Raw genomic sequence first — 14,048 nt, forward strand, 5'->3', positions numbered from 1 at the left:
TATTAATTAATTTAATATACAATGTGTTTCTTAATAAGTTCTGCTTTTATGGTTGTCGACCAAAATAAAGTATTTAAACAACTACATGGATATAGGTAGCCTGCTCCAGGTGTTTGCGTCCTGCTTGTATTTCTCAAGGATTTTTCTCAGGTTAGTTAGAGTCAAAGAAAAAAACAAAAGGCACCTGGTGTCGAAAATCCCCAAATATTGGATCCCTCTCCATAGCGGTATGTGACATGTCCATCCCTCCTGCGGTCACCATCCCGCCAGCGGGTAGAGGAACGATTTTGCCCAATTGATGCGTAATTCGGAAGCCAACCGAAAACCACAAAGACCTAAGAATCCTATTGATCGTGTCCTCCGGTTCCATGAGGGACAGCTGCAGGTCGTCTGCATACAGCGAGACCACATCCTCCCAGTCGGAGCCCCACGCTGTTCCCTGAGAAGTGCCTTCCCTCTAATCCAGTTGGCCAGTGGTTCCAGTCCTATCGCCAAGAGCACTGGAACTGTCAAAAGGCCTCACTTGCAGTTCTTGGTTACATCGTGACTACTTTGCTGCAGATTCAGGGGGCATATGTACATGCCCCTATCGCCACAGGAACATCGCTTTTTGTGACGTTCCCGTGGCTTTAGGGGCCTTGCCTTATGTACAAGGCAGCGTCAATCCACTTAATGTGGCTTAACGCTGCCTTGTACATAACGCACCCTTTCACGCTATGTTTAGCATGGAAGGGGCGTGCAGTGGGTGTTGTGGTGGGTGTTCCACTGCAACACCCATTGTATTTGACGCTGACTCCTATGTACAAGGGTGGCGTACATAGGAGGCAGTGCCAAATTTAAAGACCAGGAAAACCCTGGTCTTAAGGTGGGGAAACAAGGAGAAATGCATTATTTCTCCTCTGTTTTGCTTTTTCCATGTGTGCTGCCTTGCACACATGGAAAAAGCCAATTGCCATGGTGTGTTTATGTTCAGGAAGGTTGCCCTTCCTGTACATAAACAGACCTTTTTAAAAATGCAATTTCTGTAACTTTCATGTGTGCTGCTTGAAGCAGCACACATGAAAGTTACAAATTGGCATTTTAGGGTTGGTTATGTGCAGGAAGGGACACCTTCCTACACATAACCAACCCTCCCCTGCACACAGACACCCTTGCACTCTGGTGCAAGTGTGCCTACATTGGCACTAAGGGGCAGATTTACAAGCCCCTTGCGCCACTTTTGCATCACTATTCCCATGTTAAAAATTACGCAAAAGTGGCGCAAGGGCCTTGTAAATTAGCTCCTAAGTTTTTAAACTTAGCGCCATCACAAGGGGGAACGCAAGGCTGCACCACATCCTTGTAAATATGGTGCAGCCTTGCGTTTCCAAAGTGGCGGAGCATATCGTTAAGCCCAGGAGGCTAACAACACGCTCCGCCACTTCGTCGTACATTTGCCCATAGTTTACAATAAAATGGCTCTATTACCAACAAGGGCTTAACCATTACGCCTCTCTTTGTACCAGGATTTTGGTTCTCTATATATTCAGAACTCCGCCAATAATTCTTAATCTGTTTGCTTCCGATGTGGCATTCCGGCCCAGGCACAAAAAACACACCCGCAGATCATAGTTATGTACAATTTTCACAAAACAAAATATGGTACATAGTGTGTAGGCAAATCACGCACATTTTTGGCTTGTGCTCCTTTGACTGGGCACAAAATATGTTATTTTTGTAGTTTCTAAAGACAGAATGTGGAACATATTGTGCACCCAGTAAATGCAGAATCCCACTGCAATAGGTGATTAATTTGCACCCGAAAATGAACATCCCAGGGAAAGAGGGCAAAGTGTTTGATGAAGTCCGATTTGAAAAAGTTCAACAGTCTACTCGGACACTGTCCAATCCCAGTAAAACTTGTAATGCCACTCAGAAAGAACTACTGCTGTCCATTGCATAGCACATGAAGCGTGCAACATTTTAAGTGTTTTAAGTGTAAAATATGTTTGCAATATTATGTATTCCAAAATTCTCAAATATGGTACAATTCTATTCCATTTGGCTTCCATATTCATATTGATTCTATTTCACACCTAAGTAACCATCCAGCCTCGGCGGCTGCCACTTTCACACACTTCTCAAGGTCTGTGAGCAGAGTTCAGTAACCAGTAATAAGTGGACCTCCCATCTCTCAACATGCCCTCGGTCCACGATATGAACAATCCTAGGAATGCAAGTTAGACTAATTGTTCTGCTTGCTCCGGCATGTGACATACATCACAGCATCAAAGAAGCTTCCTCATTTCGCACGAGTCCTTACATTGCACTCGGGTCTATAATAGCATAATAGCATAATGTATTTCCAGTGCACCTACCTGTGGGCGCAGGTGCCTTGAGCTGCTAGTAGCCGCACGGTAGGCGCTGCTGCCTCTTTCCTGGCGTGCTCTGCTCTGAAAGGCATGTCGAAAACCCACCGAAAGCTGCTGAAAGGAGACCTCTAAATCAAATGGGCATAGCCAAGCCCTCCATTCAGCAGCTCCAGGCAAACAGCAAACAGTGAGGGTTTGTTTCATTTGAAGTAAAACAAGGGCAACAGTGCAAGTCATGGTGGGTCGCGAACAGCCTCGTTTCCACCAATAATTTGACGAATCTTCAACTTTTCACTGCTGAAAGTTCTCTTTTTATTCTGTTTTCTCCATTCCTACATGGGAGGAATTTCAATGAGCCCCGAGGTCTTTTTACATGCAAATTGATGAGTTAGCTGTAAATCGTAGCCGAGCAGGGCAGGACTTTGTTGGCAGTCAGAGCATACTCTAAGAATATGGCCGGGGAGCCTGTCAGGAGGGAAAATGTATAGACCTGTGGGTGTATGTTCCCTCACTAAGACTCAAAAAACAAATTATACACATACAATCTCATGCATGTGTAAGCAATATATGTAGAATTGCCCTGTCTCTCTAAACTAACAAAAAGTGTTATTCACAGGGAAAGACATCCCTTAAGGATAAGAACCCTCACTCACCCGAGGGTGACATGCTGCATCATATGGGTCCTCCTTACCAGTGTGGAAAACCTAGTCACCACTGGGAGCTACTACTTCAGGATTTAAGGAAGGAGCTCAGAGATGTTTTAGATTGATAGGGAGTAGGATAGTAATCCCATATGTGAGATGGTGGGTTGTAGTGAGGTTTGCAGCGCTGTGTGAAAGAGTGAAATGTGAATTAAAACTGCCTAGATAGAATCACTAATTGCTTTATTGATGTGTTCTACCTGACAGGATTAAAAATGTAACAACAGCACAGTGGTATGGATATAGAACCACTGTCACTTAGTGGTCAACATGTTTCAGCCTGTTGATCAAACTTATGTATCAGCGGCTTTCTTCAGGACCAGATATTAACATTGCTGCTGCAACTATGTGATAAATAATACATTTTTATACACCACCAGTATTCCTGCTTTTTTTTTTGTTTGTCAGGTCATACCCAAGGTATCTATGGATAAAACACATGAAACAGGACACGGGGATAGTTATGGGAGAGAGAAGAGAGAGGCAACCAAACAATAAATTAATCACATGAGAATTTGCGCATTGTGCGTTGTCACTGTGTCACAAATGTAATTTTGCTTATCACTATTCATAAGCGAAACGGACTAACCCTTAACTGTAGGATAGCCCAGCCTCACCTCTACCTGGCAGGCTGCTCAGGAGGGAGACCCCGCACTGCGGGGAAAAAACACAAGAGGTGCAGAAATTATTGAAGATTACTACACCGTTTATGCTTTTAAATCCTAATTGCTCTGTTAAACAGGAGGCCAAAAAGCACGACTAGGTGTGGCAGAAAACAAAAGACCTCAAGTGCACAAGTGGCAGATATTCAAATTGGGTCAAATTGAACATAGTATTCTTTAAAAGTTTAGAGTGTGAATACTATTATCTTTACTGCAAAGTCAAAGTCAGTCATTGAAAAATCAAAGGTTATCTTAGCTAGTGTAAATAGTATTATCTTTGTAAAGTCAAAGTCACCCATTGAAAAACAAAGGTTTTCCTAGCTAGTAGCTTACCTTTCCGTCGGTACCTCGTCGCGAAAATGAGCTCGCCCGAGAGGTACCGAACGGAAGGCTTGTTCGTGTTTATATGCTGGCGGCTTAATTGTCTGCCGCTGTGCAAGGCGGAGGGGTCCTTCCATTTAGCGGTCCATTCGATCGCCTGTAATTCTGTTGCACATGCGTCAGCATACCATACTCTGCGCATGCGCTTGCTCGTTGTATGTCGGAAACACTACTTTACGCGCATGTGCTTTTAATACTGTCATTGCCTCGCTGTTATAATGCGAAACAATCTACCAGTTTATTTAAGTCGGTAAATGTTGAATGAACAGGAAACGCGGACGTCTTGTTCAAACATGTTGGGACCCTGTAGCGGTTAGACACATCCCTTTGGTACATCCAATTATTATCTTATCCTTTAATACTATGGATGCCCATGTCGGCTATGTCAATAATTCAAGGACGATATAGATGAGTCATAAACTACACAGATATTAAATTAAAATGTAGGTGCGTGTCCTCAAGAGTATTTATTATAAGTGTGTATGGGTGATTATGAAAAATCACTAGACCTATTCGCAAGGTCATATCATTCGCTCTTCTAGGTCAAAAGGTATAGACATTCTTTTCATTCTGCCCCTCTCAACCGCTACATTATTTTCATCTTTTTCCATAGTGATTTCACTGCCCAAATGTCATATTTTGTAATGGACGTATGAGAATAATGTATTAAATAGAGATCAGGGTATTTCATCATTTAGACCCCTTGTGTCTGTTCTCAGTCTATATACCCACTGTTGTTCTTTGCGGAATAGAAACTTTGAAGGGTCTGTCAGGTGTGGCGGGATCCAAGGTTTTTCTAAAACCACCCACTGTAAATCAGTATAGGCATGACCTTTATCTAAAAAGTGGTTGGTCAGTTTCGTTGAATGTTTCCCATACCTAATCGCACTCTTATGTTCTTGGATGCGGATTTTAATTTTTCTAGTGGTCATTCCCACATAGCGAAGCTGACATGGGCACCATATCAGATAGATCAAACACTCGCTATCACAATTAGTATGTTTCTCGATCTTCCAAGGGCGGGGGTACCTATGTCGATCTCTAGAGTTTTCTCTGTTTGTGGACAGACTGTACAGGCCCCGCAAGGGAAATGGCCTACCACTGGAGGCATGTTCCATAGTGTGGTCTGAGCCCCGATGTTTTTGATTCTTTGTGGGCGGGTATGGACTAATTTGTCTCGCTGATTGGCACTCCGTTTGTATGCAAACAGTGGTCGAGGAAGCTCATTGTTCGCTAAAGTCAAGACTGGCCAATGCTTGGTAATGCTTTTTTTAACAGAGTTGGAAAAGCTGGAGAAAGTGTTCACAAATGTTATTCTTTGATTTACTTCTTTAATTGTTCTTTTTTCCAGTAGTGATTCTCTGTTATTGTTAGCCGCTCTTTTCTTTGAGTTACGAATTATGTGGTACGGATATTTGTGTTTTGTGCCCTTTAACAGCACCAGCCATAAACCCACGACCACTAAAGTAAAAATGTGCAGCCTGGTTCGCCTCAAAATGTTATTTTTTCTCTTAACTGTTTAGCGGAGCTGTAATATTTAAAACTTATGCCAGAGCCAACACAACTGGACACAACAGGAGATTTATTCCCAGCAGTACTCCAGGAATGGTTGAATAATCTGACGTTGTGGCTTCTGAAGAATTTATGGACTAAGAACTCTCCCAATCAAGGACCGGTTGTCCAGTGGGCTAGTGCATCCCCTGCAGAGGTCTGTGTTTAATCTCATGGCTATTCCTGGTGGAAACACCCTTTCCTTCTTCTGAGGTCTATAAAAAGACTACCCTAGGCATGAGTGTGGACGAGCTCTGTAATTATGGCTGTTGTTAAATTGTGTACCTAAATGGGGGTCGATGGCCTTGGCGTGAAGTATTTCTGAAGACCTTGCTTCATATAATCAATCTTTGGGCTTGAGATACTATGCCACAATGTGGCAAATTTCAAGGCACCAACATGCAACTGAAGCAGTCTCACGAATGATGCCAGTTTAAGGCATGTCAACAGAAGGTCTAAATGTTTACGTGTTAGGTTTGCCTGTGTGAGCTCTGAGGTGCAACCATAGTACTCACAGCCGCAAAAGTACACAAAGACGAAACGCCATAACAGTGTGGCACGTTATGCCCTTAAGGGCGCATTCTTTCAGTGGAACTTGATATACAAGAAGAACCAATAAACAAAAATGCAAGAGTAAAGTGTTTGTGACACAAAAGCATTGATTAAGAGAATTCAGGTTGTAGTCTCCTGAGAATGCTGTTGATGAAATAGCCAGGTATTTGGGTATTTGAATTTGTATTGGCTTTCAATCTTGTAAAATGGCAAACAGTTCCAGGTGAAGGCACCTAGAGTTGACTTGAACCAATCGCTGTACTGAAAACACCAGACACCAGTGAGAAAGCACATGGTATAGGTATTTTCTTCTGATCAAATGGCCCGATGCACAAAGGTAAACATATATGTTTGGTCTAAAGTTATGTTATGTGCCCAGGTTAGGCCCATGTAGCAAAGCAGCTCATTTGTTGCATTGTCCTATTTTTCACAATAAACATTTTGGCTGTGACCTTTTGCACATATTTGCATGCACGTCAATGTTGGATTAGTTTCTCTGAAACTACTTTCCTTACACATCTAGCTTCGTACAACATTATCACGATGCATCAAACATCATGTACACGGCCCTTCTACGCAACAATGCACAAATTTCATTCTATCTTCATCCATGGGGCGACAGAGCTATCTAAATATCCGTAGCATTGCTAATTTATGCGCACATCGCAATGCTGCTTTCTGTTATAAATAAAGAGTATCCCAAAGGATTAGCAGAGGAGCCAGTCAGCTGACACCAAGGGTCCCTGCATGCTGAGACTTCACCACGCAGCAGTCTGACATCTCTGAGAGGGGATGTCCAGTTCGTGACCAAGACGGGCTCCTACATTCTCTCCTGCCAGGATTGGATCGTCCCTTGGGAGGATTCTTGGCTTCACATCTATACAAACTCTAGGTAAACTTAGAGTAGGGTCTGCATAGTAGGAGTTAACCTGATTACTACTTTGTTTCTATGCCTGCCTATAAACATTGTTTTAGCACCATGGTCAATCAATCCATCAGAGGTTTGTAAAGTGCAAATACTCACCTGCGTGGGTCTCAGGGCGCTATGGGGAGGGGGGGGTGTCTCCATATCGTGCTTGGGTCATCCAAAAAGCCAGGTCTTAAGGTCTTTCCTGAACTGGAGCAGATTGGGGGTTTGTCGAAAGGAGAGGGGGTTGTTTTTAGTATGTTGGTCCAATGTCGTGGAAGGACTTGTACGCGTGGATGAGGAGCTTGAAGGGTATTCTTCTCCTGATGGGGAGCCAGTGGAGATCGCGGAGGTGTTGGGTGGTGTGGTGGTGGCGGGCTATGTCTAGGACTAATCTGAATGCAGTATTCTGGATGGTCTTGATCTAGCGAAGTAGTTTCTTGTTGATTCCAGCAAAAAGAGCGTTTGTATGCTTGTGTAAAAAGCCTTGTCTTTAAACGTTGTCTGGATCTAAGGTCATCAACAGTCATTCTGAAGATGAATGGAAGAGAATTCCAGAACCAGGGGGCCAATGCAGAACATCTGGAACCTCACTGTTTCTTCTTCCGAAAGGGTTGGCTAACCAGAAGGTAGAGATGGGATGCCCTCAAGTTACGGGAGGGAGTATACTTTTGAACTCAGGAAGAAATAAACTCAGGGCCATTGACATGGAGGGATTTATAACTGATACATCTAGGCTTAAGGGCCACACTCTGTTTCGCGGGCAACCGGTTCTGTCCAAGAACAGTTCAATTTGGCCAGGGTGATCGTATTCTCTTGTGCAATCATCTTTAGTAAGCAGCATTGTAGCTGGTTTCTACATCCAACAGGCCGAAGTGGATGTTAAGTTGTTTCAATCAGGGTCTCAAAGACAGAAAGCACTTCAGTTTCATGATGTTCTCACATGGAAAGTCTTGATTATCATGAAAAGACATTGTTACTTGGCGTTCTTAATCCCATCCCATGCTTACTGATGACATTGAAAGCAAGTGATGCCTTTACTACCTCTGGTCTGGATCCGGATTGTGTGGGCCCTTTGCAATTCCATGGATGGGTTGAACTCTAGCTTGGTGATTTCTGGAATACACCGAAGCATTAAAGCCATGTGGTCATCTGCTCTGTCTTCTTAGAAACACCTGAAAACCACAGGTTATCCTGCCTGTTTCTGTCCTCCAGATCTGTTAATTTTGCCTGCATGCACAAATGGTCTTGTTCCCATTCTGTTGTGGCTCTTAGCATTTGTTTAATTCTTGCCAGCTTGTTCTCAGTCACATTCAGGTGTGAGATAAAGATTAGTAGGTCTTTATGTATAGAAAAAAATTCTGTTGAGGTTTTGGAAGTGTTTTCTTAAAGGAGGAGATGGAAGTTTGCATTGCCGACAGTTCTTTAAGGATGTTTTTCAGTCTTTGATCATGGACCATCTCTACTTGTTTTTTTGCTAGGTTTTGCAACTTTCCCCTTTAATGCTTCTGTAAATGAGAGTTGGTGGGCTGGTTTCAACATCAGGACATTGTGTGCCAGGATTTCAGGAAATGTTTCTTTACATTACATAAGATTAGCACTACTTCTAACTCTGAGACTGTCCACTAGTTCTAGTGGGCACCTTGCACCAGTCTAACCGACGCTTATTGATGGTGTTTTCTGAAGACAAGGATGGTGCACCAAAGATGAATGTCGTGATATTATGACAAATCAATCCTTTATTTATTCAAACTTTAAAAGGCCTCAGTCAACGCGTTTCGGTCCTGTTGGAACTTCATCAGGGCTGAAAAAGTACTGATAAAACAACACTAATAGCCCTGTTTTTATATTTATATTAACATGTTGTTCCTTAATGTATCTTGTCATTTTTTTAATGTAGTTATTGTATATATATGTATTTTTTTAGCTATATGTATGTGTACTTAGTGTTGTTTTATCTGTACTTTTTCAGCCCTGATGAAGTTCCAACAGGATGTCAAGATTGTCTCTGTTGTAGACCAGCAAGGTCTGTGGCGCTTCTCCTTTGCAGGGAAGCTGGAGCAAGCCTGGAGCAACCAGGCAAGCTAGTTAAGTTCAAGATGGAGTCTTCAGGGGGCTCACTAGCTATCAGACTAGGAACTGGGAAGACGCGTCAAGCAGAAATGCAGGAGAGGGACATTCGTGGAGTGTGGAGGCCTGAGCTTTGGTGCAAATGGTGCTCGGGTCTGGGGCTTCTCGTACCACAATGCACATCTGCGAGTTACCTCGGGAGTCGATGCAGTTAGCAAAATGCAGGATGTCCAGGAGTTCCGGTCCCACATCTCTCGTGTCCGCCATGGGTCTCAGCTTTGCTGTGGTTGTGGGTCGGGGTCAGAGATGTCTGGAAGTCCATGTACTGTGCTGCAGATTCTTCGGGATCCGGCGGGAGTCTCGAAAATGTAGACCAGCAAAATTGCTGTTGGTGCCTGTTTGAACAGGGAGGTCACTCCTTGACCACAAGGGAGATTTCTTCCGTCTTCCAGTTGAAATGGAATGTCGAAGGTCTAGGATATGTCTTGCAAAGATTCGTCCAGGGTTATCTGAAGTCCTAGGGACTGAGTTCCTATACTTATACTAAGTTTAGGGGTTGGACTATCTTTAAGGTCCCTCCTATGGGTGGACCTGAGTAGGGGGTGGTTACACGCCTTTCTCTTTGTCCAGTTTCACGCCAGAGCTGGGGCTGAGTGCACCAGCAACGGATTTGAACCGGGCTATGCATGGAGCACCTTGTATGCCCCAGGCAGTGTCTGGAAAAGCATCTGCTGATGCAGCCCTCCCTGCCCCAATACACAAACCCCTGTCTGGGGAGGGGCTGGCACCTCCCTGGACAGGAAACCTATTGTCCAGGCCTCCCCTGCTGGAGTTTCGTCCAGCAGCAGGAGGTCAGACTCGTGTCTGTGGCAGCAGCATCCATTTTGTGATGCTGAGGCTCTGTTTAACTTTAACCGGGTAAACCAGTAACTACATGTCTTCTTCCTCTAGAAGGGTGGAATCCTGGCGACGGAGTAGTATTGCAAAGTGTTTGACACCTTACACGCCATGTTTTGATAAAGCCAAACCAAAGTTAGCATTAACCACGAGAATTATAATGCACTTAAAAGTATATGGTATGGCTATATCATAGAACAGCTATAAGGAGATGGTTCCGAAAGCTGCAGAGGGGCTCAGCTCATGCTAGGGCACCCTCTCACATAAAACCAAGCACTCTGCCTCCAGGATTGTTAAGGCCTGCCATAGGAGTGACTTATAGGTGTATATGTGTCTATATGTATATATAGATATAGGTATACTATATCTAAGTATGGGGTGATTATTACACCACCTTACCCAGGCTGTGTGAACAGACCTGTGCTGTCAGTTTGGAAGACAAACCAGGGGTGGCACAATACATGCTGCAGCCCCTGGTAGGCCTAAAGTGCACTTATGCCCTGGGTACCTATGGTACACTACACAGGGGCTCACAAGGGTGACCCAGTAACCAATCAGGTATGTATCTAAATTACATGGGATCAATTTAGAGAGAGAACAGCTGGGCTGTGGGTCTGATTAGCATGCCCACAGCCACACTAAAGTCAAAAAACGAGTGAATCACAGCAAAAAGTGAGGGTGACCATAGGAAGCAGACCCTACTCTCCTACACAACCCTCCCGCCCCCCAAACGCAGGGACATTAAACTAACCTTGACCAGTTGAGGCTTCATGTTCTAAGTGGAAATATCTTGAGAGTCCATCTGCATTGGCATGGTCACTCCCAGGTCTATGTTCCACTGTAAAGTCCATCCCCTGTAGGGATAATGGACCACCTGAGCAGTTAGGGATTTTCACCCTTTTCACCCTTCATCTGATTAAGCCACAAGAGGGGCTTATGGTCGGTCTGAATTTTGAAGTGAGTGGCAAACAAGTATGGTCTCAACTTCTTCAGGGCCCAAACCACAGCAAAGGCCTCCCTCTCAATAGCTGACCAACATTTCTCTCTAGAGGTCAGCCTTCTGCTTATAAAAGCTACTGGCTGGTCTTGACCATCTTTATTCAGTTGTGAAAGCACAGTACCTACCCCCAACTCAGAAGCATCTGTTTGAACAATGAATTCTTTGGAGTAACCTGGACTTTGCAGAATTGGTGCACTGCACATGGCCTGCTTCAGGTCATCAAATGCCTTTTGACAGCTGACTGTCCACTGAACTTTCTTTGGCATTTTCCTGGAAGTTAAGTCTTTAAGTGGTGTCACTATAGAACCATACCCCTTGACAAATTTCCTGTAGTACCCAGTCAGGCCCAAGAAAGCTCTGACCTGAGTATGGGTGGTTGGAGCAGTCCAGTCAATTATGGTCTGGATATTGCTCTGCAATGGTTGAACCTGACCTCCACCTACAAGGTGGCCCAGGTATACAACCTGACTCTGCCCTATTTGGCACTTGGTAGCCTTGATAGTTAGGCCTTTCTTTTGCAGGGCCTCCAAAACATTCTTCAGGTGGATCAGGTGATCTTCCCAAGTGGAGCTAAAGACAGCAATATCATCTAAATAAGCTGCACAGTAGTCATGAGAGGACTTGGTTCACCAACCTTTGGAATGTGGCAGGTGCATTTTCAGACCAAAGGGCATCACCACAAACTGATAATGCCCACCAGGGGTTGAAAATGCTGTCTTTGGCTTTGCATAATCAGCTAGTCTGATCTGCCAGAAGCCAGCTGTCAGGTCAAATGTACTCAAAAACTTGCCAGATGCCAATCTGTCAATGAGTTCATCTGCCCTGGGTATTGGATGGGCATCTATCCTAGTGACAGCATTGAGACCTCTGTAATCCACGCAAAATCTCATCTCTCTCTTACCATCTTGGGTGTGAGGTTTAGGCACCAGGACTACTGGACTGGCCCAAGGGCTCTCTGAGGGTTCAATGACTCCCAAATCCAACATCTTTTGGCCCTCTATCCTGATACAGTCCCTGACATGATTAGGTTGCCTGTAAATCTTACTTTTAACAGGCAGACTGTCCCCAGTGTCCACTTCATGAGTGCACCAGTCTGACTTGGAGTCAGTGAAAACATATGTCTGTAGGACTGTAGAACTTATCTGCAGTCCTGCTGCTGTTGGTCAGTGAGGCTGCCTGCCAAGGCTACACCATCAACCAAACCATCATCAGGGTTCTGAGGGAGCAGGTCTGGGAGAGGGTCACTCTCTTCCTCCTGTCCTTCATCAGTAGCCATGAGCAAGCCCATGTCTGCCCTGTCAACATATGGTTTCAGTCTGTTGACATGAAGCACCCTCTGGGGGCTCCTGGGAGTTCCAAGGTCAACCAAATAGGTGACTTCTCCCTTCTGCTCAACAGTAGTGTGAAGTCCACTCCACTTGTCTTGGAGAGCTGCTGTGGCCACAGGCTCCAACACCCACACTTTCTGTCCTGGCTGGTAAACAGTCAGCATAGCCTTTTGGTCATGCCAGGCCTTTTGCAATTCCTGACCAGCCTCAAGTTTTTGGATGACTTTTTCATGTACTTGGCCATCCTGGAGCGGAGACCAAGTACATAGTCCACAATGTCTTGTTTGGGAGGTTTGAGAGGTAACTCCCATCCCTCCTTCACCAGACAAAGGGGTCCTCTTACAGGATGCCCAAACAAAAGTTCAAAAGGGCTGTTACCAACCACTTCTGTGGGACCTCTTTATAAGCAAATAAAAGGCAGGGCAGCAGGATGTCCCATCTCCGCCTGAGCTTTTCAGGGAGACCCTTAATGGATGTCAAGATTGGCTCTGTTGCAGACCAGCAAGGTCTGTGGTGCTTCTCCTTTGCAGGGAAGCCTGAGCAAGCCTGGAACAACCAGGAAAGCAAGTTAAGTTAAAGATGGAGTCTTCAGGGTGCTCACTAGCTAACGGACTAGGAACCAGGAAGACGCGTCGAGCATAAATGCACGAGCGGTTCCCACGGGACACTCGTGGAGTGTGGAGGCTTGAGCTTCGGTGCAAATGGTGCCCGGGTCTGGGGCTTCTCATGCCCTTTAAGGTCTTGTTAAATCTTTCAACTAGACCATTGCATTGTGGGGGATAGGGTGTGGTGAACTTGTAGTTCACTCCACACTCCTTCCACATTGCAGTAGGTATCCAGGCATAAAGTTTGCACCTCTGTCGGAGACAACCTCCTTAGGAAAACCCACTCTTGAGAAAACTCCCAGGAGGGCTCTTGCCACAACAGGTGCTGTTGTGGTCCTAAGTGGAATAGCTTCTGGGTATCTTGTGGCATGATCCACTACCACCAGAATAAATCTGTGCCTAAAGGCTGTTTGGGGATCCATTGGTCAAACAATGTCAACCCCTAAACGTTCAAAGGGAACCCCCACCACAGGTAGTGGTATAAGGGGGGCCTTTGTAGTGCCACCTGTTTTGCCACTGCCTTGGCAGGTTACACAGGTGCAACAAAACTCCTTGGTGTCTTCTGACATGTGAGGCCAGTGAAAGTGAGGGACAAGCCTGCCCCAAGTCTTGCTCTGGCCAAGATGTCCTGCAAGGGGAATATCATGGGCTAGTGTTAAAAGGAAGCCCCTGAATGCCAAAGGTATGACCAACCTCCTAGAGGCTCCAGGCTTGGGGTCTCTAGCCTCTGAATACAGGAGCCCTTCATCCCAATAAGTCTTATGGGTCCGACTAGCATTCCCTGCAGCCTCAGCAGCAGCTTGCAGTCTGAGGGGTGCAAGACATGGGCAGTCCAACTGCGCCTGCCTCAGATCTGCCCTGGATGGTCCCCCGGTCCCAAGAAACTCAACCTGATCAGGCTCAAGCTCTTCTAGGACAGTTCCTTCCTGGGCCTCACTCAGAAGGCTGATCCTCTTCCTGAGGGAAGGGGGAAGGCACTACCTTAACCCTACTGCTTCTCCTCCAGGTAGGCAACTGGTCCCCTGTTCCAGAATCCAGTACCT

General features: G+C 45.2%; 1 protein-coding gene across 3 annotated transcripts in view; it reads right to left on the reverse strand.

Moving 5' to 3' along the window:
• Positions 1-14,048, reverse strand: part of ACSBG1 (acyl-CoA synthetase bubblegum family member 1) — a 628,810-nt gene that overhangs the window by 574,118 nt on the left and 40,644 nt on the right. For 2 of the 3 annotated variants that reach the window (XM_086959412.1, XM_086959411.1), the window contains exon 1: positions 2,358-2,455. The exons of the other annotated variant lie outside the window; for it this stretch is intronic. In XM_086959412.1, coding sequence (XP_086815538.1) covers positions 2,358-2,443 — 86 coding nt within the window. In that variant the 5' untranslated portion in view covers positions 2,444-2,455. Of the gene's footprint in view, positions 1-2,357; positions 2,456-14,048 lie in introns of those variants that run through there. 3 annotated transcript variants of the gene reach the window in all.

This window comes from Lissotriton vulgaris, chromosome 2_2 (assembly GCF_964263255.1).
Source record: "Lissotriton vulgaris chromosome 2_2, aLisVul1.2, whole genome shotgun sequence".
NCBI classification, from domain to species: Eukaryota; Metazoa; Chordata; class Amphibia; order Caudata; family Salamandridae; genus Lissotriton; species Lissotriton vulgaris.